Genomic DNA, 26,503 nt, shown 5'->3' with positions numbered 1-26,503 from the left:
CGCACCCTACCTGCTGCTCAGTGTTCCCTTGTCTTCCTCTGCCCTTCCTGTGAACAGCTTCATGGGTCTATTGCAAGAATCAGGCTCTCCTCTCCCCCCAATTTGCAAAACCATTCCAGGTCAAGGGACATAAGCAGTGAACTGGTGGACCTCCACTGAGAAGCAGAGCTGAGAGCACCTTTACTGGTTGTTGGTTTAAATTTTCATTTGTTGACATCATTGAAAATGCTGAAGACCGTGCAATGTGTTTGGCAACCTGGAAGCTAACTAGCAATTGTTTGGGTGCATTGGCTTGTGCCTACCACTTGACATTCTGGCTTTTTGTGAACTTCTGGATTTTGTGACCTTAGCTAAAGAGGAAATGAGTTGGTTCTTTAAAATAAATAATCACCCAGAAATGAAACCACAAATTCTGGGATACATGAGATCAGAATTATACAAACGGAAGAAATTGAGAGAAAATTAAAATTAAACAGAATTATTTTGAAAATGCAAATAAACCTGTAAGATGGCTGGCACATGGAATGACAGAGGAACTTTATAAACCGTTTGATAGATGAAAATGGAATTGAGAAACATAAATCTTTCGAAGTTAAACTTATAATAGAAAACTTTTATCAGCAATTTATATAAGAAGTATAATGTAGATCCTGACTTGCAAAAGGATTACTTATTAAAAAGTAATAAGTAATTACATAGTTTACATACATACAAGTTTAACATATTATGTTAAAACTGACATCAGAACAGAAACAAATTTTAGATCAGAAAATTTCCATGCAAGAATTAACAGAAGCAATCAAAAGACAGAAAAATCAGAAATTTCCCAGACCAGATGCAATTCTGGCGGAATATTATATTTGAAGAGATGATACAATTACCATTTAAGAATTTGGCTGATATATGGGTAACGGGGATATCATTATACCAATTATGATATCTGGGAATGTCAGAATGATACCAGACATTTTGGCTTCTTCTTGATGCCTTCGAGAGGACAGAGCTTACATCCCTATGGGTGCCATGGTCAGCAATGAGGTGGTCCTCCACTTCCAAGCAGTTCCAGTTTGGAGCTGGTCCTGTCAGTATGGTGGTTCAGCATGGCACCTCACTGCACCTGGTGCATGTTCTCATCCTGTTACATCCCTATGCATAGATTATTTCCTTGATTGCTGTAGTTCTTCCATAAAAAATCTCTTTAAACATATATTGACAGTGGGACAAAACAAGGTGTGTGCAACACTGTGAATGATACTTTTAAAATGATAAAATCAATTCTTGTTTATTCCTGAAGAAACTCAGTAGATACTGAATCAGCAGATTCTGAATCTTTGACCATATGGGGGAAATGGGGTTATGGGGTTAGGGCAGTGGTTCCCAAACTGTGTGCCCGTGGCTCACCAAGGAGTCATGGAAACCAGCCAGGGGATTCTCAGAATCCTTACAAAAAAACCACCACTCCATACAATGTATAGGATTGTAGCCCTAATGGGAAGTTGTGGTGAATGGCCCAGTAGGTCAAGGGAGCTGCCAGCTGAAAAAGTTTGGGAACGACTGGTTAGGGTGAAAAAAATTTTTTTGTCATGGTGACTCCAGCCTCAGGAAATGATCAAGGCTCTGATGCTATAGAGGGGAGGGATGGATAACCTGGCCAGATAGCTTCAGGATGGTGCTGCAGATTCAAAATGGTCATTCGGATAGCTTCCGAATGGATGCCCTGGTTAGCTATCCAATGACCACAGGCAGCCAAGAGCAGCCAGCAAATGGTGTGAAGTAATCTACTTGGATTACCTGGGGGGGGAGTGAGTGGTTGCCAAAGATTTACTTTACCATCTTCAACTCTTAGAAAAATTATCATGTGTCTTCAGTCTCTGCTGCCTGTTTATTGGCTTTCTTTTAAAATATCTTTTTAATCAACTTAAAAAAATCTCTAATTGGGCAACTTTCCCTCCCTCCCCCCTAAAAAAAAACCTGTTGTTGTTGTTGTTATTATTATTATTATTATTATTATTATTATTATTATTATTATTATTATTATTATTATTATTATTATTTTTAAATAATGTGTGTTGAAAGGTCACTTCTTTTGATATAGGGGTATCATCTAAAATATTCTTTCTTTCTTCCTTAGAATCATAGAGTTGGAAAGGGGCCTAATAGTTACCTAGTCCAACCCCCTGCCTTAGGCAGGAAATCTTCTTAGAGCATCTCCAACAAGTGCTTGTCAAGCCTCTTCTTTCTTTCTTTCTTTCTTTCTTTCTTTCTTTCTTTCTTTCTTCAAACTTTTGTTTTACCTGTAGACAAATTTGAACGATAGTCAGCAGCTGTCCTTTGTGGCAGTTTGCTTCGAAATCCTCCCAGTGTTTCTATCAAATCTCACCACTTTGCTTCATCATGACTTTTTACTCATCCCTCTTTCCTTAAGGCTACTAATAGCCTTTCCGTATTTTTAGCTCCTTCTCTTTACGCCATACTGCAGAGAGTATGCAGAGAGCCTTAAATTAGTCTCAAATGCCTCGTTGTTCATGCTCCTCTGGGACCTGAACTTGGAAAGAATGGATGTTAATGAGACACTGATACATTTTCATTTCTCCCCCTTCCACCCACCTCTGACCTGCACTGGGGCTCGCGGCCGAAAATGCTTTGGCTCTAATTATGGCCCCTCTCCAAATGCACCTTCTGTCTATACTGCAGAGCCCCAATCATCATGTTCCTTGTAAAGGAGGTGCACAGCCCCGTTCATCATGTTGGTTGCTCTCTTCTCTTCTTCCACATTAGAATGTGTTGCTTGATTGACTCCTGCAAAGCAAAATGAAAGATCTCCAGCAGCACACCAAGTCATAGCTGGTTGTGATGTCATTAGAGCCTGTTCAGAGTGAAGGCAATGCTTTGAATGGGTAAACACTCCCCCCCCTTTTTGTATTCCTCTAGTATTTTTTACTTGTATAATGAGGTGATTGGAGGTTATTCTTTCCAGGAGGCTGCGAGAAGGAGCAGTGGCATCACTAGGGTTTGTGTCACCTGGGCCAGCGCTCATCCCCATGATAGACCTCCTCCCATGCAGTGGGCGTGGCAACACCCCCGGCTGCAGGCATGGCAATGTATCATCACCTCCCCCCACTGGTTTTTTTGCTATAACTTTTGATACAATAGAGATATTTTAACGTGGTTTGTTTCATTACATTGTGCATGAATTTACACATTGATTGATATATAGCTGGATGGCATTATTCCTAAAATCCTCAATAATAATAACAACAACAACAACAACAACAACAACAACAACAACAACAACAACAACAACAGTTGTGAGTGAGGAACTCATGTTCTTCCCACTGGGAGCCCACCCAGCCCAGCAGTGGCACACATGCACTTTCAAATGTTTCTCAAACTGTGGGTTGAGACCCACTAGGTAGGTCGTGAGCCAATTTCAGGTGGGTCGCATAGCACCCTGCTCAGCTACCAGTGAAAATACAGGATGCAGAGGTGCTGGGCAGGGTGCTTTGCCCTGAAGGGGGAGAAGATGGGATGTTAGCAAGGGGGAGGCTGTGTGGTTGGAGGCTGTGTGGTGTGCCTTCTGCTTTGACTTCTGAGCTGGAATGTTTGAATTCCAAGTTATGCAAAATAGCAGCACAAGCACACTGCAAAGAGGGACCTTTGACTGCTCCCAGCTTAGGTCTGAAGCCTAAATTGATGGTGTCACTTCCGGCCATGACATCATTCCAGGTTCATGACCACTTCTGGTGGGGTCCCACAGATTGTCACTCCAAAACCTGGGTCCCAGTGCTAAAAGGTTGGAGAACTACAATGTTAGATCTCCTTATTGCAGATGAGTAAGACCTGAAGACTTAGGTCTCCAATTAGGTCCAATTACTTTGGAGGCCTAATGGCCTCTCTTGTGAGTTGCCAGACCACATTAATGGATGAACACATAAGATCATTCATTCATTTTATCCCCTGCTTTTCAGCCAGGTGCATGCTCAGAATGTGTTACAATTATAAACAATGATTTAAAAATTGAGGATATGCAGGAAGGAGGCCAAAGGAGCTGCAGGTGGACTGATGCTAAAATGCTGGATCAGGGGAACAGCCCTTCCAGTGTTCTGCAGTCTTGAGGTCCTTGGCTGTTGTTTTCCAGGGTTCCAGGCTCCCATCTCTGAGGGAGAGGGAGGAGGAAACTGTGCATGGATCCAGCTCTTGCAGGATGGCTTGGGAGGGGTTGTCCCAGTACCAGAGGCACCTGACAGATTGGCCTGGAGCAATACTTGTTGCATTTTGAAGTGGCATGCTTGGGCTGGCCAGTGCAATGTGTTGACCTGGAAGCAGGTTTGCTCCGAAGTGATGAGCCAACAGAGCTTGGATAGTGTTGGATGGTGTGCAGGTAGCACAGAGTAGGAGGATTGTTTCACCTAGATGGTAACCTAGAACTGTCTGGTGTGACTGACCATAGCGATCCAAGGACTTTTTTTCCTGCTACCTGAGATGCTGTAAGGAGAGATGCCAGGCATTGAATCTAGGAGCTTTTGCATACAAGCCCATGTAGATCCTCCTCATTTCTTTGGGTTCTTGTGGGAAAGACATACATTCCTGGAGGTGAGCAAGGCACACCCAGAGTGTCTTGCCAAACATCTCCAGGTGTTTTACAACCGTTGCATCCACTGTGAGGAACGACACCTGACTTCTTCAGTGTCAAACAAGCCCAGTAAAAGTGTATGTTAAAAATGGACATCTGGACAAGACCCTCAGCAAAGCAAGCTGTGGGATTTGGGAGGAAGTTTTGCACAAAGAGTTCAACCTGGCGTCAGGTCTTCCTGTGCACCCAGAGCGATGTGCGGGTACAAGCTGAGCTAAAGTGCAAACAGTGCTAAAAGTGCTCATTAGCAGAAGTGGTAATGAAACCTGTGAGGCTCTGTTGAAAGGTAAACCAAGCAAAACTTTGAGGTGGGGGGTTCCCAGATGTACCACCCAGATGTATACACCCTTCCAGTAAAATGACACTTCTAATTACTCCCAAATCAGCACAATGTGACAAGCAGTTAAAGACATTGCCTGCTGGATTTGCTTCCTTCTTGGATTGCCAGATTTTTCTTGATCTCCTCTCTCTGTAATGCTGCAACACTAAGATGACTGTAGGCTTCAAGTGGAGAACTTTGAATTCCAGTCTACCAGGCATTGTGGAGGTTGGTGCCCCCAGCGTCATCTCAGTCGGTCCCAAAGGCCACAGCCGAAATAACTGGAAAGAATAGGGGACAAAAAAGTGATCTGTGGGACACTCACTGACCCTGCTCATGGCTTGGTTGTCTTGATTCATTTGAGGGCTTTTATCCCCTCCAATTCCAAGAGTGCCTGAGGAGGGCGACAGTTGGAATAAACATACAATCCTACAAGAAAATCAATGAGGAAACAGCAGAACGTCCAGGGCTAGGATGTACTCTTGGCTCTGGCTCCTGGCCGGTCTCCTTTGTGCAAGCAGCAGAGCAGCTATTTGCAACCAGTGCACCACTGAGATACATTGGTGTGCCACAAATGGCCCTTGGGTGTGCTGCAGGAATTTGGGTGAGGGTGCTGTATTAGTAGGGCCACTGGAGGATATGAGCCCAGTGTGCCCAGTGTGCCTTACCCTGCCCTAAATAAGCAGCTGCAGCCCATGAGGCACATCAGGCTTGACCTGCAAGCAGAACCCCTCTCACAAGGGGAGAGAGACCAGTGCTTGAGCAACGTAGTGCCAGCCCTGGGCCAGCTGGCCTCTTCCCCACGGCACTCCTTTGCTGGTCCCTCCCTTGACAAATGGGCTGCATCATCCTTGGGTCACTTCTGGGGGTAGGTCACTGGTTTCCAAACTTTTTCAGTTGGTAGCTCCCTTGACCATGGGCTATTGGCCATGGCTCCCCATTAGGGCTACAGGCCAATACATTGTATAGGGTGGTGGGTTTTTCACAAGGATTCTGCAGCTCCCCTGGCTGACTTCCATGGCTCACAGTTTCGGAACCTAGTTTCGGAACCAAACCTCTAGTTTTGGGCTAGATGACAGAAGGGTTTCCCTCCTTCTGCTTTTTCCTGGCTTTTGCATACCTAATTTGAGTCAAGGGCACTTTCATGACTGTGGTGCATGGTCTGCAGGCATGTGGAACTCCTTGCCACAGGATATCGTGATGCCACCGACTACTTTTTTTGTCTGTAGTGTAAGGGAGCAGGTCAGTCTCTTTGTCCCATGGCCCTGGGACACTCAGGTGGGCAAGTGGCAGCTATTCTCAAGGAAGCAGAATGGGCCACCACCTAGCAAGAGGCATGGGTAAAAGCAATGAGGCAGGCATGCGTTTTGTGCTCTATGTAAGTACTGCTAAATGAATGATGTAATATTTTCCTGTGCAATGGAGACACCAGGAGCCTTCTGTCTGGGTTCTGAGGTGCAATACCTTCAAAGCATCCCAACTTGACCCTGTTTCCATCTTCATTGTCTAGGATGAATTTTGTGGCTGGGGTCTGAACAGCATAGACAGTCACCCAAGCATCAAACCATTAAAAGATTTTAACTGAAGGCATAAAAATTGATTCCACTTTGCGACTTCCAGCCCTTAATTAGCAATATGAGAGACAGCATGAGATTCCCTGTCGATCACCCTTTGGTGCTCAGTTCATTCAGGGTGAGGAAGATCTTACACACACTCATATAGCTCACACAATCACATAGCTCACACAGAGTGGACAGAGCTCTGTGATGGAACCTCTGATTTGGATGCACAGGGTCTCAGTCGTACCCCTGGCAGCATCCCCTGCTAGGCGGTAAGGGACCATTGCTGGAAACCCTGAAGAAAAGATGCTACCAGTCTGTGCTGCCAATACTGAAGTAGATTTTATTGATGCCCTGACATCAGGGTAGCTTCTATGTGCTTCCTCAGCTTGCTTTCATAGCAACCGGTTTTCACTCTCGTGTAGATCCTCTGTATGGATCTACACAAGTAGATCTCATTCTTTCACAAACACACCCTGCCCTAGAACAGCATCGTCAGTGCATTCTCTTTTTGTTCTGCTTTTGAATACATTGTTATCATTGCAATTGAGGCCCCTTTCACGACTGTGGTGAACGATCCACAGGATGTGGTAAGGGCTCTGGCCCTAGCTCCCTTCAAAAGGGAAGCGGACAGATTGATGGAGGACATGTCCACATCCCAGGTGACAAACCATGATGAATGGATACAACCTCTGGCTTTTAGAGGCAGCCTGTCTGCGCACACCAGATGCAAGGGCTTGGCAATAGGATGCAGCCACCTTGTGGTCGAGTGCTTCCAGAGGCACCTGGTGGGCCAATGGAGGAAGCTGGGCTAGATGGGGCTCCCTTGGTCTGATCCAGCAGGGTTTCTTGAGAAGGCCCTTGCTCACGCTGCTTTTGAGCATTGCACTGAGGGTGTGGTGGATCATGTGTCTCTTGGTTCCTCCCCTTCCCCCCCCACTCCGTGTATATATATTTGGTGTGCCTTGTGAAATGGTCTATTCATGCAGAAGCTATATGTACATCGGTGATCCTGCTTCTCACAGAGGCCTGATTTTACATGCCGTTTGGACACACCTTTGGCTCATTCATAAGTTACATGAGGTCCAATCCTGTCCTCGCCACATACGCCGGTACGCCCCCCCACATAGGGGTCCACCTGCCGACTGTCACACCCTGGTCGCTGTTGCAACTTCGGAAAAACAAAAGGGGGGGTGATTCCCAAGCTGTCATGTATGGATGCTGTATTCTTAGCTCATGACTCTACTGCCCTCTCCACATTCTGACCCTTTGGGATTATCAGGTGTCTCTGCTATCAACTGTCTTCCTTTTGTGACATGTCAGTGTCTGATCCTTTTGATGAAACCATGACTACTGCTGGCCAGGCACATTTTCCTGCACCATGGGGAGCCCCCCCCCCCCGGCTCTCATGCAACATTCTCACTCCACAATGTCTTGAGCTCTGAGGGAGGGATGCTTCTCAGGGATCATGAGCCCCTTCCCCCATTCTTTGCTGCCATTGGTCAGTGGGACAAATGGCAGGAGGTCAGGGAGGACAACCACACTGCCAGTGAAGAAGCCAAGTGGGTGGCGCATATGTGTGGCCAGATAGGTGGGCCACTGCAGGAGGTGCCCTGTCCAGTACTCCTGCTAGACAGGTCCATATGCTACAGACTCCCAGCCAGGTGTGGCTGGCTTCACACAAGCTGTGAAGCAGCTTTTGCAGTCACTGGTGTGAGTTCTAGATCTGCCTCCCTCTCTCCTTATCCGCCTCCCATGGTGTTTCTGGGCTATCCTGTCAAAGATGAGAGCTCAGCTTGCCAAGCTCTTGACCTGTGCAATGAGCCTGTTTTCCTAGGAGCTCCCCTTGTGACCTGTTCCTGGTGATGAGATTCATTCCAAGAGGTGAATATCCACAACGGATACCCTTGCCATGAAGAGACTTGTGAGGAATGTAATCTGAAGAACTCTTTGCCACATGATATGGTGGTGGCACCTGGCCTAGATGTCTTGAAATGGACAGATTGATGGTGGAAAGCTCCATCACAGGTTACAAGCCATGATGGGGATGTGCACCCTCCTGGTTTTAGAAGTAGGCTGTCTTGGAATGCCAGGTGCAAAGGAGTGGCAACAGGATGCAGGTCTCTTATGGTCTTATGTACTCCCTGAGGCATCTGGTGGGCAGCTGTGAGATGGGCCTTTGGTCTGCTCCAATGGAGCTCTTCTGGTGTTCTTACATGTCTGTTGCATGTGGCTGCCCTCATCCAAGGGAGTTATCTTTCTCTGCTGTGGTCAAAAAGCTTCCTTTGGGTGTGTGTGTGTGTGTGTGTGTGTGTGTGTGAAGGATCAGGGACCTTTACACTGATTGCAGAAATTCCTAGCAGGTCTTTTTTTGGCACCTTCTGTGCTGGTGCCACTATAGCTCCCATTGGGGGGTGTTGGGATTGTGGCATCCTTGTGTCATCCTTGGGGTGCCCCCTCCATGGTACGTGGAGATGCCTGTCACTGTGCTACTCAATTCCAGTGGCTGGTGGGGAGGTGTCACCTCAGTGTTGGCCACCCATTGTGCCAGCACTGTCCCCCTGCGCCCTTGTCCACTCATGCTGGCCTTGGTGCTTCTCTGGCCACTGGCAGTGGGTCTAGGTGGATGTGTGGATTGGCTCCTTGGACATCATACTGATGATGCACAGACAGTTGTGCTGACACTGTTCTGATGTGTGGAGACAGCTCTGTGGGCAACGGGCTATGCCAGAGTTTCCAGGGCACTCTCAGCATTACTGGGAAGGGTTGTGCTTGTCTGGGTCAGCCTTGGAATATGGTGGGTGTTGTGCCATTGGTGTGGCATCCGAATAATGTTCAGTAGGAGAGTCTGTGGGCAAAATTCTGCACCCCCTGGTGAATGTTCACATAAAGAGTCCCAACATAATATCTGCAGAATAACCAAAATGTTGCCTCTTCATGGACTTAATACCTGATTACAGTTTATCTTTCTTTTTTTCCAGACAAATGACGCTGCTGGGAACATGTGGAACTGGCTGTACTTCATCCCTCTCATCATCATTGGTTCTTTCTTCATGCTCAACCTGGTGCTTGGTGTCTTGTCTGGGTAAGGCCAGAAAAAAATCCTTTTCACTTCCAAATTAGCTAAAGGAGTTACCCTGCAGAACCCTCTTTGACTCTCTGCTGTTTGGGATTTGAAAGAAAGAAAGAAAGAAAGAAAGAAAGAAAGAAAGAAAGAAAGAAAGAAAGAAAGAAAGAAAGAAAGAAATTAGAGTGGAATTAAAAGGTTTGGGGAGAAGCGCAAATCTTTTGCTTTGACAAGCATTCCTTTCTCCTGGAAAGGAAGGGATGGATTGCTGGGAAAAATAAATAGAAATGTATTTTTTTTAGGGTTGTCACCAATGAAAAGAATCTTAGCAGATGTGATGAATTTTGGTTGATGAGTAGATGAATCAGTTACATTTCTGGCGGGATCAACTCTTTCATCAGGATTTTATTTTAATCAGGTGGAAATTGTGAAGTCTTTGACGGTACAATTAAAAACTAAACCGTTTCATCCTACTTCAGTCTGCTCTCCCAGTCTTTGTTGGGAGAGCAGTCTTTGTTGTCATGTTTTACATCCCATCACCAACCACGGCACAGCTGGTGGAGATGTGGGTCAGGGCCTCCTTTGTGGTGACCCCCTGGCTATGAGATTGCCTTCTGTGCAAGTTCCAGCCTTCTGAACCACACCCAACCTGACCTTCCCCATGGCAGCCTCCTTGGATACCCCCTTCTTTCACTTTGAACCTGTTTGGAAAGAAGGATAATTCTTTCCCAAGAGACTTTTCAGGAGAGGGGGGGGGGTGTCATTCAATGGTAGAACTTTGCCTTTGTAGAGAGAATGTCCCTGGATAAGTCCCTGGTGGAATCCCCCAGGGAAAGACCTGTCTAGATCTGAAACGCTAGAGAACCGCTCCCTGTCCATGCTGACAACCCTGAGCTGGATGGACTAATGACATGTGTTCGTTTATGACATGTGCTGTTTCCTGTATTGAGGCATCATGAAAAATGGGTGGGTAGAGGACTGGAGGCCATGAGTATTGATGGCTTAGTGGCACCTCCATGTTTAGTAGCAGTCTACCTCAGCATGCTAGTTAAGTAGGAACAACTGCAAGGAAAGGCTGTTAGCAAGTGTGTGGACTTTGCAGAAGTTCCTTGTGGGAAACAGGATATTGAACAAAATGGACTTCTGACCTCACACAGCAAGGTTATTTTTATGCTCTTAATTTAAGTCCAGGGTCTTTTGCGCCCCTGTGTTGAAGGACAACTGCAGGAGAAATGCAGGGAACAACGACAGCCACTCTTTATAGCCTTCATAGATCTCACAAAGGCTTTCGACCTGGTCAGCAGGGACGGCCTCTTCAAGATTCTCCCCAAGATCGGATGTCCACCCAGGCTCCTCAGCATCATCAGATCTTTCCAAAAGGACATGAAAGGCACTTTGGAACATTCAATGGCTCCACATCAGACCCCTTTGACATCCGAAGCGGAGTGAAGCAGGGCTGTGTTCTTGCGCCAACCTTGTTTGGGATTTTCTTCGCTGTCCTGTTGAAGCATGCCTTTGGAACTGCAACAGAAGGCATCTATCTCCGGACCAGATCAGACGGAAAGCTCTTCAACCTCTCCAGACTGAGAGCAAAGTCCAAAGTCCAGCTGAAATGTCTGCATGATTTTTTCTTTGCCGACGATGCAGCTGTCACTACCCACTCTGCCAAAGATCTCCAGTAGCTCATGGATCGTTTTAGCAAGGCCTGCCAAGATTTTGGACTGACGATCAGCCTGAAGAAAACACAGGTCATGGTTCAGGATGTGGACTCACCTCCCTGCACTACAATCTCTGCGCATGAACTGGAGGTTGTCCATGACTTTGTGCACCCTGGCTCAACGGTCTTCGACACTCTTTCTCTCGATACCAAGCTAAACAAACGCATCGGTAAAGCAGCTACCACGTTTTCCAGACTCACAAAGGTCCAACAAGAAGCTGACGGAACTTCTACAGAGCTTGCGTCCTGAATACACTTCTGTACTGCAGCGAGTCATGGACTCTTTGCTCACAACAGGAGACGAAACTGAATGCATTCCACATGCGCTGCCTCCGATGCATCCTCAGCATCACCTGGCAGGACAAAGTTCCAGTCCTGGAACGAGCTGGAATCCCTAGCATGTATGCACTGCTAAACAGACGCCTGCGTTGGCTTGGTCATGTCGTGAGAAGGGATGATGGCCGGATCCCAAAGGATCGTGGAGAACTCATGCAAGGAAAGCGCCCTACAGGTAGACCACAGCTGCGATACAAGGACATCTGCAAGAGGGATCTGAAGGCCTTAGGAATGGACCTCAACAGGTGGGAAACCCTGGCTTCTGAGTGGCCTTTCCCAGTTTGAAGAGTCACTTGGCCAACAGTCTGAGGCAAAGAAGGAAGGCCCATACCAGGGAAGAGAGACCAGGGACAGACTGCACTTGCTCCCGGTGTGGAAGGGATTGTCACTCCCGAATCGGCCTTTTCAGCCACACTAGACGCTGTGCCAGAACCACCATCCAGATACCACATACCATAGTCTTTGAAGGTTGCCAACAACAATTTTAAGTCCAGGGTCTTTTGCGCCCCAGTGTTGAAGGGTCTGTGTTGGAGTCCTTGTTTCTTTCTTTCTTTGCATTTCACTTGAGCTATGGAAGGAATCAGGTGGCCTGGATCTATCAGGGCAGAGTTCTAAGGCACTGTGATAACTTATTTTCCATCTTTGCTATGGGGTGGCTGTTTTCTCTGCACATGCAATGCACAGGGGGAGGGTAGTGACTGCAGAGCAGCTGCATCCACAGCAGCGTATCTAACTGCTTGATTGATGGAGACACAACCTGGTCCTTCCTGAGATAAATACCGGCTATTAATCAGGCTTGCATGTCAGCATGTAGACCATTGGCAACTATGCCCCCAGTGTAAACCCACCTAGGTCAAATCCAGCTTACTTTTGGTACAGGATTTTGCAGAGGGGAGGGCAGCGCAGGGAGCTTCTGAACTTCTCCCTGTCCAAATTTATCCCTAGATTTCTGCAGTTCTGTCTTGGTTCTAGTGGAATCCCAATGTGTGACATACCATGCTCTTGTATGTCATGTATCATGTCATGTATCTTGTAATAGCTGCCACAGGGTGTTTGGCTTAAGTCAACTTTAAAAGGGATGAGACATATGTTTATAGGAGGAAAAGTTCTTCTGTAGCTGTGGCCTGTGGAAAAGTGGCTGTGTAGAGCCTCCATGTTTAGAGGCACGTACCTCTACAAATTTGGGGTAAAAAAATCAAAACTTCACTGATGAGTTCTGAGCTCTCTGTGATGAATCAGGAGAGAGATCTTGGGGTGGTGGTGGCCAGGTCGATGAAAGTGTCAACCCAATGTTCGGCAGCAGTAGAGAACGCCAACTCTATGCTTGGGATCATTAGAAAAGGTATTGATAACAAAACGGCTAATAGTATAATGCCATTGTACAATGATGGTTAAGGCCACACCTGGAGTATTGTATCCTGGTCCGCACATCTCAAAAAGGACATAGTAGAAATGGAAAAGGTGCAAAAGAGAGCAACTAAGGGCCCAATCCTATCTGGTTTTCCAGGGCTGGTGCAGTTGTGCCATTGGGCTGTGATCTGCATCCTGTGTTGTAGGGGCAGTCACTGGGGCCTTCTTAAGGTATGGGAACGTGTGTACCTTTACCACGGGACTGCATTGTGGCTACACCAGAGCTAGGATAGGATTAGGCCCTAAGATGATTACTGGGCTGGGGCATCTCCCTTAGGAGGAAAGACTGTAGCGTTTGGGGCTCTTAAGTCTAGAAAAATGGCAACTGAGGAGGGATGTGATTGAGACATACAAAATTATGCATGGGGAGGATAGAGAGATTCTCTGTTCCCTCTCACATAACTGCAGATGTGCATCTGCTAAAATTGAGTGTTGGGAGAGTTAGAACAGACAAAAGAAAATATTTCTTTACTCAGCATGTGGTTGGTCTGTGGAACTCCTTGCCACAGGATGTGGTGACAGCATCTGGCTGGGATGCCTTTAAAAGGGGATTGGATGTTTCTGGAGGAAAAAATCCATTACGGGTTACAAGCCATGATGTGTATGTGCAACCTCCTGATTTTAGAAATGGGCTGTGTCAGAATGCCAGTGCAAGGGAGGGCACCCGGATGAGGTCTCTTGTTATCTGGTATGCTCCCTGGGGCATTTGGTGGGGCCGGTGAGATACAGGAAGCTGGACTAGATGGGCCTATGGCCTGATCCAGTGGGGCTGTTCTTATGGGTTTTTTTGCTCATCCTTTTTCTTCTTGTACACTCACTCTACTTCTCCCCCAAATAGGCCAAGTCAGTGTGCTCCTGGATTTGGGAGACACCTATAAAAATTCCTGCTCCCAAATGTCAGCATTCCAGCTTGCCTTTTTGGCAAGTCTTTGTTTTGATACAACCCCTGTTTGCTTAAAAGGGAATAGGTGCCGTTCTTTTTGAACTCCTGTTCTTTTCCAGCTGCTGCTGGAACCTGTGACTTTTTTTGGGTTGTTTTTGGGAGAGTGACATATTTGCTGCCTAGAAACACTCCCAGTTGGGTGCACAAGTGCTTGCCAGTTGGGTGCTTGCCCCTCTTGGTAGACGCTTTGGTGCTAATCAAAGAGCTGGCTTCATTGCCCCAAACTCAAAGCTTTCCCTTCTGTTCCCAACCCCTACTCCTAGTCTCCCTCAGATTTACGTTCCAAGGTATATTCTGTCTTTTTGGTCAAGCATCACTGAGAAAAATGGCTTCTTCCTTGTTGCCATCTCCTCCGTCTCCTCCTCCACATCTCAGTTTAGAAAAGCATCACGCAGAGATGACTCTGAAAGAACAGAGCGCAGATTCAGGAGGAGAGTAGGTCTGTCGATAACTTCTAGCTGTGATGGCCAGAGCCAGGGGCAGTCTACCTCAGCACACAACTTGCTGGGAACAACAGCAGGAGAGGATCATGGCCTTCATGTCCTGTTTGGAGGCACAGCGAATTAATGGCACAAGCCTAGGGGTGCCTCTGCCCTGGAGGAGCAACTGTTCCACTGGTGCAGATTGTAGCAAAAGCACTTTGTGACTGCCGGAAGGCCTGTGCTGTCCCGCCAGTACCAGTACCCGCTCTTAAGCACCAGAACAGGTGAGCATTGCAGGCATGGAGGTAGGGTGTGGAAGGGTTCGAAGCAAGCTAGGCAGAGTGAGGGAGGGTGGCAACAGGGGAGAGGTGATCAGGTCTGGGAGGTGGGCGGGTCAGAGCAGTGCCATGTCCTACCCCTTTCTAGGGCCTGATCTGTGAACACTGGGCAACGTGGACTTGTGCCCATGATATCACCTGCACTGGCGCAAGTTGTCCCACTGCAGCTGCTGACAAATGTCCCCTTGCCTCAAGCAGCTGAAATTCCTCTGCAGGATTCAGTGGAAGCTACGCATGTGCCGCTGCATCGCCCTGGGCGAATTTGCACTGGATTTGGCTGCCCGTGTCTCGTGTCAGTCCCAACTCTTTTCTCCCTCCTGCAGTAAGAACCCCACCAGGGAGAGACGTTTGAGTGTCCCCCAACTCAGACTGAATGGCCGAGAGACCTTGGGCCAGGTACTGCAATGGGGCAAATGAAAATGAAGGCATCCACATCATGGCAAAAACAAAGAGTGCCTGCAAAAAGGGGTGCCACCCCAGGCTCTTCCAAAGCTCCCAAGCCTTGTGGCTCTCTCCTTGTGGCTCTCTCTTCCCAATAGCCAGACTTCCTATGTAGGCAGCCTCTTGGTGGCTGCTATTATGTTGGAGGAGAAAGCTGCTCTTGGTATGGAAATGAATAATTCAGCTCTTGCAGAGCAGCTCTTTGTTCTGAGAGCAAAAGGACTTGTGGTGAGAGACACTGAAGGTCTGCGAAGTGAAGGAAGCCAGGACAAGACTGGCCCGCTGAGTACAGGGGAAATGGGCCCACAGGGGGGTGTTGCTTTGCTTACAGTGACCACCCTGACCTGATCTGTCTCCCCAGCCCAAGGACGGTCACTCAGGACTTCCCAGCTTCAAGCTTTTGGCAGTGGGGTATCTGTTTTTATTCCAAACATCGTCTCCTGGCAGCATCTCCAGTTAGGACAAACAAAAGAATTTTTTTTTTTACCCAGAATGGAATTAATCTGTGGAACTCCTTGTCACAGTATGTGGCGATGCCATCTGGCCGAGATGCCTTGAAAAGGGGATTAGACAAATTGATGGAGGAAAGGTCCATCACAAGTGACAAGCCATGATGGGTACATGCAACCTCGTGGTTTTCTGCATCTGAATGCCAGGTGCAAGAGAGTGGCAGTGGGGTGCAGGTGTCTTGTGTGCTCCCTGAGGCACCTGGTGGGCCACTGTGAGATTCAGGAAGCTGGACTTTGGCCTGATCCTTGGCTCTCCTGATGTTCTTATGGGACTCCTGCAATGCACAAGTGCTTAGCAGTTCCACCTGTTTGTTGCAGCTCAGGAGTCTGTGCACTCTTGAATCCCTGCTAAGCAGTGTGGACAAGACAAAGCCAGAAATATTAGGGAGAGATGGTGGGCCTCTCCCCCTTCTTCTGATTGCATCAATCACCTGTGCTGGGGGTAGGACCCAGAGGCACAACAAGGGTGGAGTCAGAAGGGCAGATGTGTATGACTGTCCCTCAATTTGGAAGCAATTGTCGCTGTGTCCAGAATGGTGCCCAAGAATGGAGTCACCCTTGAGTGTGTGGCAAGACTCAGAGACCTGAAGAGCCGTCCCATGGAACATTGGATCTCAGCGGCCTCTAAGAGCAGAACTAGATCTGATGGGTCTAGCTGCAAGAGAGGAGATTCCAGCCAGACATCAGGAAGAAGCTCTCGACAGTCAGGGCAGTTCAGTAGTGGAACAGATTGACATGGGGGGTGGTCTTCGAGCAGTGGCTCGACAGGCAGCTGCTGGGAGGATTTCCTGCTGGGCGGAAATCTGGAAATCTGGGAGGATTTCCTGCTGCAGGTGGGGGTTGGACTAGATGACCTTGTGGGGACCTTCCATGACTATCAGATGTGGGAGGAGAACCTTACATCAGGAGGCTTTGGCCCTCCTCATCTTCATGCGGTCAGACAAGGCCAGTGCTTTAAAGTCTTGCCACACACTCAAAGGTGCCTTCTTGGGCACCATTCTGGACACAGCAACAATTGTTTCCAAATTTAGCTGCCTGCAAAAGCCATTCATCTCTCTTGGCCTACTTTAGTGTTCCCATCTGGAGAATTTGTTTCGGCTCCACATCTGCCTGCTTTGCCAGTTTGGGGGGGGGGGGGGGAGAGAGACAGAGAGAAATAAGATTGAGAGAGAGAGAGTTGCCAAGAAGGCGTTGGCAGGGCTTGCTTGTTGACTTCTCCATTCAGAGCCAATTCACAGCTCAAATAACATCGTGTAACCACCAGTTCCAACTTTCTCCAACTTTTGGACTGCAGCAAACCGCACATGCTGTGTGGTCCTTGAGCCTGCGGGCCTGACCACTTCCCTTTGTCTTCGGATTGGCACCTTGGTGGTCAGCTCTGTGCCACCTGATTTATGTCTGTGACTAGGGGCACTGTCTTAGACTTCGAACTCAGAGCCTGGCTGGCATGTGCTGTGCCAGGAGGTCAGAGAAAGCCTAGTTGTGGAGAGTGTTGTTGGTTTCCCCAACCTTGCAGTATCCCTGGGTAGGGCAGTAAGCTTGGTAGTGGCCAGCTATCCCTTGGGTGGTATTCCCTTGGGTGGTATGTCCCTTGGGTGGTATTGGGTGGTATCCCTAAGGGTTGGAGGAGGGGGGCTATAAAAAGGACTGGACCTGCAGTGGGAGGCAGGAGGAGTTAGCCCCTCTCACAATCATGAAATTTTGAAAGTTTCTTTTTCCCTTTGAAATAGTGGTGGGGGGAGGGTGAGCGGCGGCAAATCCCTAAAATCGCCCAGCCCCCCCTGCTTGCTTTTCCACTCCATTTCTTAGCCCTCCCCCTGCCACTATTTTAAAAAGTACAGGTCCTCATTGCACATTTAATTTAAAATTTGAGGTTCTTCAGTCTCGAAAGAAAATACCTAAGGAGGAGGCATGATTGGAACATTATTGCGCGATTGTGATTCGGGTAGAAAATCAGCATCAAACTTATAATGCAGAGCCTTATGCAGAGCCTTATAATGATGTTCCAGATTACCCTTTTTGTGCAAGGATCCTTGCACAGAACATAAAGTGCAGAAAGCAGTGTTATGTGTTTTTAATCAAAATTTACATATATAGACGCTTTTAAACTGTACTAGGTAGGTCAGTGTTCAACCTTTTTCATTCCACAACCCCAATCAATCAATCACTCAATAAAGTATGAGACTGGAGGCCACACCATCAAAACTGCCCCCCCCCGACATTCTCTGTCCACCTACCTCCATTGCTACCCACTCCTCACCCCTGTAATACTCTCTCAGTGCTGTTCACTGAAACCAGATATTCTTATTAGAGAGACTGGAAAAAGTTACCATGAATCCTGGCACTAGTGAAAGCTTCTAGCACAACTGCTAAGAACCTGAGCAGTGCTGGGACACAGTACCTGAAGGACTACACCATACGCCTCCCCTTTACCTGGTGGTCCAGTGGTCTTCAAACCTTTTTGTTCCCATAAGTCACCATGACCCCAGAACTGAGGATTTATGACCCCATTGGTTTTCCAACCCCAAGGTTGAAGAACACTGAGGTAGGTGGTTTAGGGCCAGCAGATGAAGCCGCAGTCATTACCCATGCAACCCCATTAAATAAATAAAAACACAAAATGTTTTACAGCCCAATCCTAACTTGCTCTGGAACGGGCAGACCAGCAGGCCTGCACTGTATCCAGTGCAAGTTTGGGGCTGAAAGCAGCGTTGCTCAAGGCAAGGGGAATCGCAGCAACCCAATGGAGCATGCCACCCAGGAGGTGGCACAGATCTGAGCAGAATGAGGCAACCAGAGGCTGTTCTGTGCTGCCCAGGAATAGGGGTCAGGCTCCAACATAACCACTGGGTCCTGCACCCTGCCTTCTGCTCCCTCCCTCCTGCCCCCGGGAACGCCTGCCATCTGCCCTCCTCCCACCCCGAAACACCCCCTTCTGCCTTCTCCCTGTCCTCCCCATGCCCTCCAGACGATCCCAGACCCTGCAGCAGTGCAGGGAGCCCAGTGTATAAGACTTGTGCTGGCCCAAGTGGCCGTTAGAATTTTGCCCTTATTTTTATTATTTTTTCACTGATTTCTTTTTTACAAAAGTGTAGAAAGTGGTGTTACATGTTTTTATTTTGTTATCACTCTTTTCTCCCACCACTACATATTATACAACTATGTAGTTTCAATTGGCTAAACTATTGATGCCATGCCAAAAATAGTGTCATTTTAAAATCCTCCACCAAAATTAATAAACATCAAAAAATATTCAGATAAACATGAAATTGTTCAAATTTTGTTCCAGTGTTATTCATGAGATAGAGTGGGTAGAGGAAGCTACTTTTCCCTTGTGTAGAACACTAAAACCAGGAAGTACAATGGACTGGTGGGAGAACAGACTAAAGGGAATATTTCTTCACACTAGTGCATAGTTAAACTGTGGAACTCCTTGCCTCAGGATGTGGTGATGGCACCTGGCCTAGATGCCTTTAAAGGGGGATTGGACAGATTGATCACAAACCATCATGGTTCTAGATGATTCTGGTTCTAGACACAACCTCTAGATGATTCATGGTTCTAGACACAACCTCTAGATGATTCATGGTTCTAGACACAACCTCCTGGTTCTAGAAATAGGCTTCCTCAGAATGCCAGGTGCAACGGAGTGGCAACGTCTCTTGTTTTTTTGTAGGCTCCATGAGGCATCTGGTGGGCCTCTGTGAGATCGAGGAAGCTGGAATAGATGGGTCCTGGGCCAGATCCAGCACATAAGCCCTCTCCTTATGTTCTTATCTGATTTGGTCCTTAGTCCCAGCAATAGGTCTCTTGTTACCATGGGTGGTCTAGACACTCTTCCTTGTCTGTTCACATCAGGACTGGGCACTGGGCTAGATAATGGGGGAGATCTGGCCCATATTTAGAAGCCTGGATTCCTGTAGGGTTTAACCCATTCAGACAAATCTACTAGTGTTCCAACTCAGTATGTATTGTCTCTTGGAGTTGCCCCTCTGATTTGAATCTCAACCATAGTTCATTTTATAGTGCAGGCACACGTTTGAGAATCTTCATTGCCACACCACTCAAAGACTATACAACAATAAATAATCAACTTTAAATATCTTCTTTACAATGTTTTCCTGCCACTAATTCCACTTTGAAACTTGTAATATTTTGTTTAAAAATCTAGCTCCATTCCTTCCCGAGCTCTTGGAGTGAGTTGCAGTAGTTTTAAAACACATGATTAAAAGCCGAATTTAAAAATCTCTCTAAGAAATATGAAAAGTATATTAGATGGCACATTCTATGCAGGTTTCCTCAGAGATAAGTCACATTGTGTTCAGTTAGAACTTACTCCCTGGAAAATTTTCATAGAGTTGTAGCCTTGATGTCACATGAACTACTTTCTGTCTCTCAGGCTGTCTACTGTCAAGCCCCAGCCAGTACCAGTTATTTTGCTGATGCAAATTGGAGCAGTCCTTGTAAGGCTGCATGACCTGGGAGTGGGGGTTAGGATTTGGTGCTGATCCTACCCATCTCCCAGGCATGATCCCTTTATGCCCACTGCCCCAAACCCCCTCTCTGCCCTATTCCACCCCCCTGTGCCACCTGGCACAAACCTACCTTGCTCGGCCAGCTCAGGGACAAGAATGAGGGGGGGGGGGCAGGCTGATGCACATCCTTGTGCCAGCACAGCCTACTCCTGAGTCACCAAAAATGTGCTTTATGGCATTTGCTATGCTCAGGAGCCAGCACAGGGGCATTCAGCTTCCTACCCTGACTGCATCCCCAATCTTAATTCAAAACGTTGCTATGAAGGGGCATAGATGCCCTCTCCTGGTCATCTCTGCCTTTCTGCTACAGTCTAATTCTCAGCACCCACCTGAACCTAAGCCAAAAGTGAGAGCAGGACTCAAGCCCAAAACATCTCAGTTGCCCTGAACTCAAACTAAGTACCAAAAAACACAAAAGCAGGCTAAATGGTTCAGTAATCAGTCACAGGGCTAGCAGATTATTATGATAAAGCATGCTTTACCACTTTCAACCAGAGTGACTCAAAAGATAGTGACTAAAATGATTGGGGCACCCTCCGTATGAGGAAAGGCTATGGCGTTTGGGCCTCTTGCAGGGAGTGGATAGAGAGATGCACTTTACATTCTCACATAACACCAGAACCAGGGGACCTCCACTAAAATTGAGTGTTGGGAGAGAGAGAACAGACAAAAAAAAATATTTCTTTACTCAGCATATGGTTGGTCTGTGGATGTTGGTGACGGCATCTGGCCTGGATGCCTTTAAAAGGGGATTGGACAAGTTTCTGGAGGAAAAATCCATTCTGGGTTACAAGCTATGATGTGTATGTGCAACCTCCTGATTTTAGAAATGGGTTATGTCTAATGCAAGGGAGGACACCAGGATGCAGGTCTCTTGTTGTCTAGTGTGCTCCCTGGGGCATTTGGTGGGCTAGATGGGCCTATGGCCTGAACCAGCAAGCTGTTATGTTCTTAAATGTTTGCCCCGTTTGTAGTGGCCCCTGAGAAGGTGGCACAAATCCAAACAACCCGAGACTGTCCTGGGCTAACATCGTCAGGATCCAGCATAACTGCCAGATCATGGACCTGCCTCCTGCTCCCCACCTTCCCACCCCTGGGAGTGCCTGCCACTTTTCCTCCACCCCAGAATGCCTCCCATGACCCCTGCATTGGCCAAGGTCAGCCAATGCAACTCAGCTTGTCCCCGGGGCCTGTGGCAGCACATGTCCGTGTGCTGGTCTATCTCCCTGAAGTCTGGCACAAAAATGTTTCACTGCACTTTTGCGACACTCCCACTTGCTTCAGCCCAAGTACCTGTTAGGGTTTAGTTATTCAGATATGGGTTTATATTTCTGTATGTGGCTCATCCCAGTCAGCAGCAGAGAGAGCAAGTCATGAAGCACAGCTCTGTCCACGACTGTTAGTCATGGTGGTTATACAGAACCATTGCCCCACCCCTGCTGTTTTTTTGGCTGTAAGTTTTGATAGAATAGAGGCCTTTTGCCATGGTTTGCTTCATTCCATTCTGCATGAAATGATTTTATAGGATTTTGAAAATACCAAGATTTTAAACATTTTGGCAAGTAGTAGTGTCACCCCCGCATGCATGTCACCCAGTGTGGCCTGCACTTCCCTAGCGATGCCACTGGCTGCTGGTCTAGATCGGCCTTTGTTTTGATCCAGCAGGGATTTCATAGGTTAGGTGAGTGGCTCTTAGTCAGCACTTTTTACCTGCACCTCTAAGCAGGTGGGCTTAGTTTGGATGGAACACAAAAGCTGCCCTCACCTCTGTCAGACACTTGGCCTGTCTAACTCAGCATTGTCTATGCAGGCTGGAAGTTACTCCTGTGGGTTTAACGATGCTGGTGATGCTGCCAGGAGATGAACACAAAACTGGGTCTGACCAGGCAAGCAGATTCTATAAGCCTGAAAGGTGCCCACAGTTGGTTTGAGGGTTAAACTAGCCATGATGCTCTGAGAGCCCTGAGATTCATCTTGCATAGAGGGAAGCTCTTCTCCCTCGCGCACAATACCTGAACCAGGACATCCAACAAAATTGAGTGACAGAAGAGTTAGAACAGACAAAATTAAATATTTCTTTGCCCAGTGTGTCATTAATCTGTGGAACGCCTTGCCACTGGATGTGGTGATAGCTCCCAGCCTAGATGCCTTTAAAAGGGAATTGGACAGATTGTAGGAGGAAAAATCTATTACAGGTTGCAAGCCATGATGGACATGTACAACTCCTGTTTCTAGGCTGTCTTTGACAAGGGAGCTCTTGTCGTCTTGTGTGCTCCCTGAGGCATCTGGTGGGCCACTGTGAGATACAGGAAGCTGGTCATTCCCCCCCCCCCAACCCGGCCTGATCCAGCAGGGCTCTTCTGATGTTCTTATGCTCCATCTCTTGCTTTCCTTCTATGTAGTGAGTTTGCCAAAGAGCGAGAGAGAGTTGAAAACCGGCGGGCCTTCCTGAAACTCCGGAGACAGCAGCAGATTGAAAGGGAGCTAAATGGCTACTTGGAGTGGATCTTTAAGGCAGGTAAGGAGAAGAATGTTGCTGGCACCACTCTGGTGTTGCTGCCCTTCTGGAGTGGGGGATACATCAGAGCAAGACCCACCATTGAAACTGTGAGGGCCGATCACTACAAACATCCCTGCACCACATCTTACGAAGGAGGTGACCAAGGGATGCTCCACTGTGAAATTGCTCTCAAGATCGATTAAATGAGAACAGCAAAGGAGTTGTTTTCAGAAGTCCTGAAAAGGGCCTTTCTTACTAATAATTGCAAGGTGTCCAGTGATGTGAGGAGGCCTGTGGCACAAGCCTACTTTTCCAAGCCAGGTTTGGTGACATTGCAAGTGTAAGCCCACTCTTATGTGGATAATTTTTATTTTTCACAGGATAACAGAGCAGTGTACATAGTTCCTTCACTGCTTTTGTCCTCACAACCACCCTGTGAGGTAGGTGAGGCTGAGAGAAAATGTCACCCAGGTGATCCACGGTCATCCAGGGAGCTTGATGGCTGAGAGGGAATTTGAACCTGGATCTCCCAGGTTGAACAACTCCCAAACCACCACACATCCTAGCTCCATACAGGCTTACCTGTTTCTGTGACAGATTTTCTGTCTGGGAAAATCTGCAGAAGCAGCTGCTTGGAGATTTCTGCATGATCAGGGATGCTATACATGGCCCTGTTTACCCTTATTGCTCAGATCGGCATGTGGCAAAAATCCCTTTCAGGTCACTCAGGCCAACTGCATAGCTCATTGTGTAGCCAAGATCAAAATGATGCCCTGACATAAGAACATAAGAATAGCCCCGCTGAATCTGGCCATAGGCCCATCTAGTCCAGCTTCCCGTCCCACAGTGGCCCACCAAAGTGATGTCACATCCAGGCTTTTAGAAAAGTGAAAATGGGGGAAAACCCGCCTGCTCCCCCTAGCAGCTTGCTGCCCACTTGCTCTGCCACCTCCCCCCAGCCAGTAGCATACCTAAGGCATCTGCTCCCAGGGGGTCAAAGAAAATTTTTAGCCCCCCCCATGATGAAATCAAATTTAATTAAGTAAATAAATAAATATTGTGCCCCCTGTTGGTCAGAGACACTGTGCTGGGGTTAAGGGGGACATTTATTCTTCCTCTTCTAAATATAAGAGGAGCACCACTTGAAAATGTGCCTCTTTACTCAGCAGAGGTAACTGTATGATGGTATATGGAAATTCTAACACATTATTGGGTCCCTGCAACACTTTATTTGGTTTTGGAACAACCAGTGTCATAGTTTAGTTAAAGAAATCCACACTCTGTGATAATGCAGTTGTGTTTTTATTTTCTGGCTACAGTTTCGTTCATGGTATTCCGCATTAAATTCCACCTCAAATGGTATATAACATGATGGTATTGTTGAAAATGTTTTCACAATTTTGGCCTCTCGTATCAAACTCAGGTACCCCCCCAAAAGCTTGTCGCCCGGTGCAGTTGCTATACCCTGCACCCCCTTAATTACGCTGGGTTGGCCTGCTCATCCTGTGAGGTTCCATCCCTTTGCTTCCCCTCTTATTTTGCTATGGTTGGTGATCTTGTAACCACCAGAAACCTCAGGTTTTTCTGAGACATCCAATTAAGCAGCCCTAATCAGTCAAATGCCAACATTGCCATCCCGCGTTTGCCTTGGCAGGCAAAGAGAGAATGACTCAAAATTTGTCCTTCTAGCTGCCCCAGAACTGGGCCAGTCAGGTCCATGGGGCACAAAGTGTTGGATGCTGGTGGCATTCTAACAAAAGTGACAGCTCACAATAGCCCCTGTATGTGACCACTGCTGTAAGGCTGTCGAGATGACGCGGCCCTCTGGCCAGCCTTTCTGACTGCTCAACAGGAGGCAATGAATGAGCAAAGAACTCACCTTATCTCAGCATGACAAGCCTGTGGTTTCCCAGCTGGCCAGCATTCAAAAAGGAGGCATTCATTTAACGCCCTTGCATTGAAAAGAAAAAGAGAGGCCTCATCTCTGTTAATCACACTGGCTGTTTCCAATTCAGATTAATAATGGCTGCCAAATTCCATTAGTGGTTGATCATTTCTGCTCTAGGGTTTTGCCTGTCTTGTACATGGCAAAGGAATTTTCAGACATGGTTTAGTCGATCCTCACAGGAACCCTTTGAGGTAGGTCACTGCAATTCCCATTTTACAGATAGGAACCCGATGCTGGAAGAGATTGAGAACACTGAGGAATAAAAAACCCAATACCCTTTTGAGGACCTGAGTTGAGGGTTTGAGCAGCTAGATGAGGAGCTAGATCAGTCTTGTGAACTACCTGCAGCCTCTTCCTGGTTACGAGGAAGCTTCTCCCATTGCCCCAGAATGCACCGTGTTTTTAAAGTGCATCCCCAGTATCCCCAGATTTGTGGTATCCAGGAGGGAATCTGGAACAGAACCCCACAGATACCTGTATCAGTTTTCTAGACCATTACAAAGATAAGCTAAGCTATGTCAGTTTAGAAAAAAAATGAGGATGGCGAGCATATGGATATTTAAGCAATCAATATTTATTGCTTTGGTTGTGGTCGTTAAGCTTTGTATCCCACTTTTCTCCCACATTGAAGGGGGTTGTGTATTTACTATTGTGTATTTCACATGTTTGAATATACAGCTTTCTAATACTGTACATGCATCCACAAATGTATTCATTGGCAGTTAGTATGTTAGCCATTGTTTCAAAAGTTGATAAGGTCAAAAGCTTCTCAATCCATTGACAGAAAGTTCTCAATCCAAAGACTGAAAGCACATCCTTCCAATTTTTCAACAATAGTCTTTCTGCTACCGTAAGGACCACTTAATTTTTCCTTATTTTATTTAATAAATAAAGCCTTAGTCCTGGTGAAACCGGTAGTGGCCAATCCACTGTTGTGCGCCCGTTGTGAGAGGCATTGGAGCCCAAAACATCAGGAGTCCCCATAGCCAGCTCACACTGAGCCAGTATGTATGGTAGATGGCTAGAAAAGGGGATTGAAAAGTGATAGATTGATGGAGGGAAAGTCCATCACAGGTTACAAGCTGTGAGGGGTATGTGTAACTGCCTGGTTTTAGAAGTAGGCTACTTCAGAATGCAATGGAGTGCAATACTTCAGGTGCAATGGAGTGGCAACAGGAAGCAGGTCTCTTGTGTGCTCCTTAAGACAACTGGTGGGCTGCTGTGAGATACAGGGAGCTGGACTAAATGGGACCTTGGCCTATGTTCTTATGAGCCAGAGTCCCTTGGGGGGAAAATCTTTACCCATAAATGGCCAGACGGAGTGCAGGACTCCAGGCTTGAGGGCCTCCCCTTTTAAGATCTCCCATCTATCAAGCAGGATGCTGGGTGGGGGACTAGTTTGGATTCACTTCTGGCCCTTGCTGGAGAATGTTGCATACCTTGGAACTTATCCAGGGTTCTCAATCCTTTCTTAATTCTCAGGTATCTGCTTGGTGGACAGACATGGGCACCACATACTGTGCAGGGCCCAGCGTAGGGACTTTCCCCCCAAAACCCCCAACAAATAGTGACAAAGAGCTGACAGTCTTCTATCAGATTAGAGCAGGGGTGCCCAAACTTTTTGGCAGGAGAGTCACATCATCACTCTGTCAGGGGCCAAGAAAAAAAAATTGCATTTCAAATTTGAATAAATTTAAATAAATGAATACATTAGAGATAGAACTTAGGCCAGCAGAGGGCCAGAGGCTCACTGGAGATTGGGGGCTCCCCTTGAGCCAGTATGGGAGTTCATGGCAGTTGCAAATGGCCCCTGAGCCAGGGTTTGG

General features: G+C 47.2%; 1 protein-coding gene across 1 annotated transcript in view; it reads left to right on the top strand.

Moving 5' to 3' along the window:
* CACNA1B (calcium voltage-gated channel subunit alpha1 B) overlaps positions 1–26,503 on the top strand; it is a 198,956-nt gene that overhangs the window by 15,888 nt on the left and 156,565 nt on the right. The window contains exons 5-6 of the mRNA XM_066610860.1: positions 9,493–9,596; positions 22,632–22,747. Coding sequence (XP_066466957.1) covers positions 9,493–9,596; positions 22,632–22,747 — 220 coding nt within the window. The remainder of the gene's footprint in view (positions 1–9,492; positions 9,597–22,631; positions 22,748–26,503) is intronic.

This window comes from Tiliqua scincoides, chromosome 16 (genome assembly GCF_035046505.1).
Source record: "Tiliqua scincoides isolate rTilSci1 chromosome 16, rTilSci1.hap2, whole genome shotgun sequence".
NCBI classification, from domain to species: domain Eukaryota; kingdom Metazoa; phylum Chordata; class Lepidosauria; order Squamata; family Scincidae; genus Tiliqua; species Tiliqua scincoides.
Note: the sequence above shows the minus strand (reverse complement) of the source record. Positions and strands in the feature narration are given on the sequence as shown.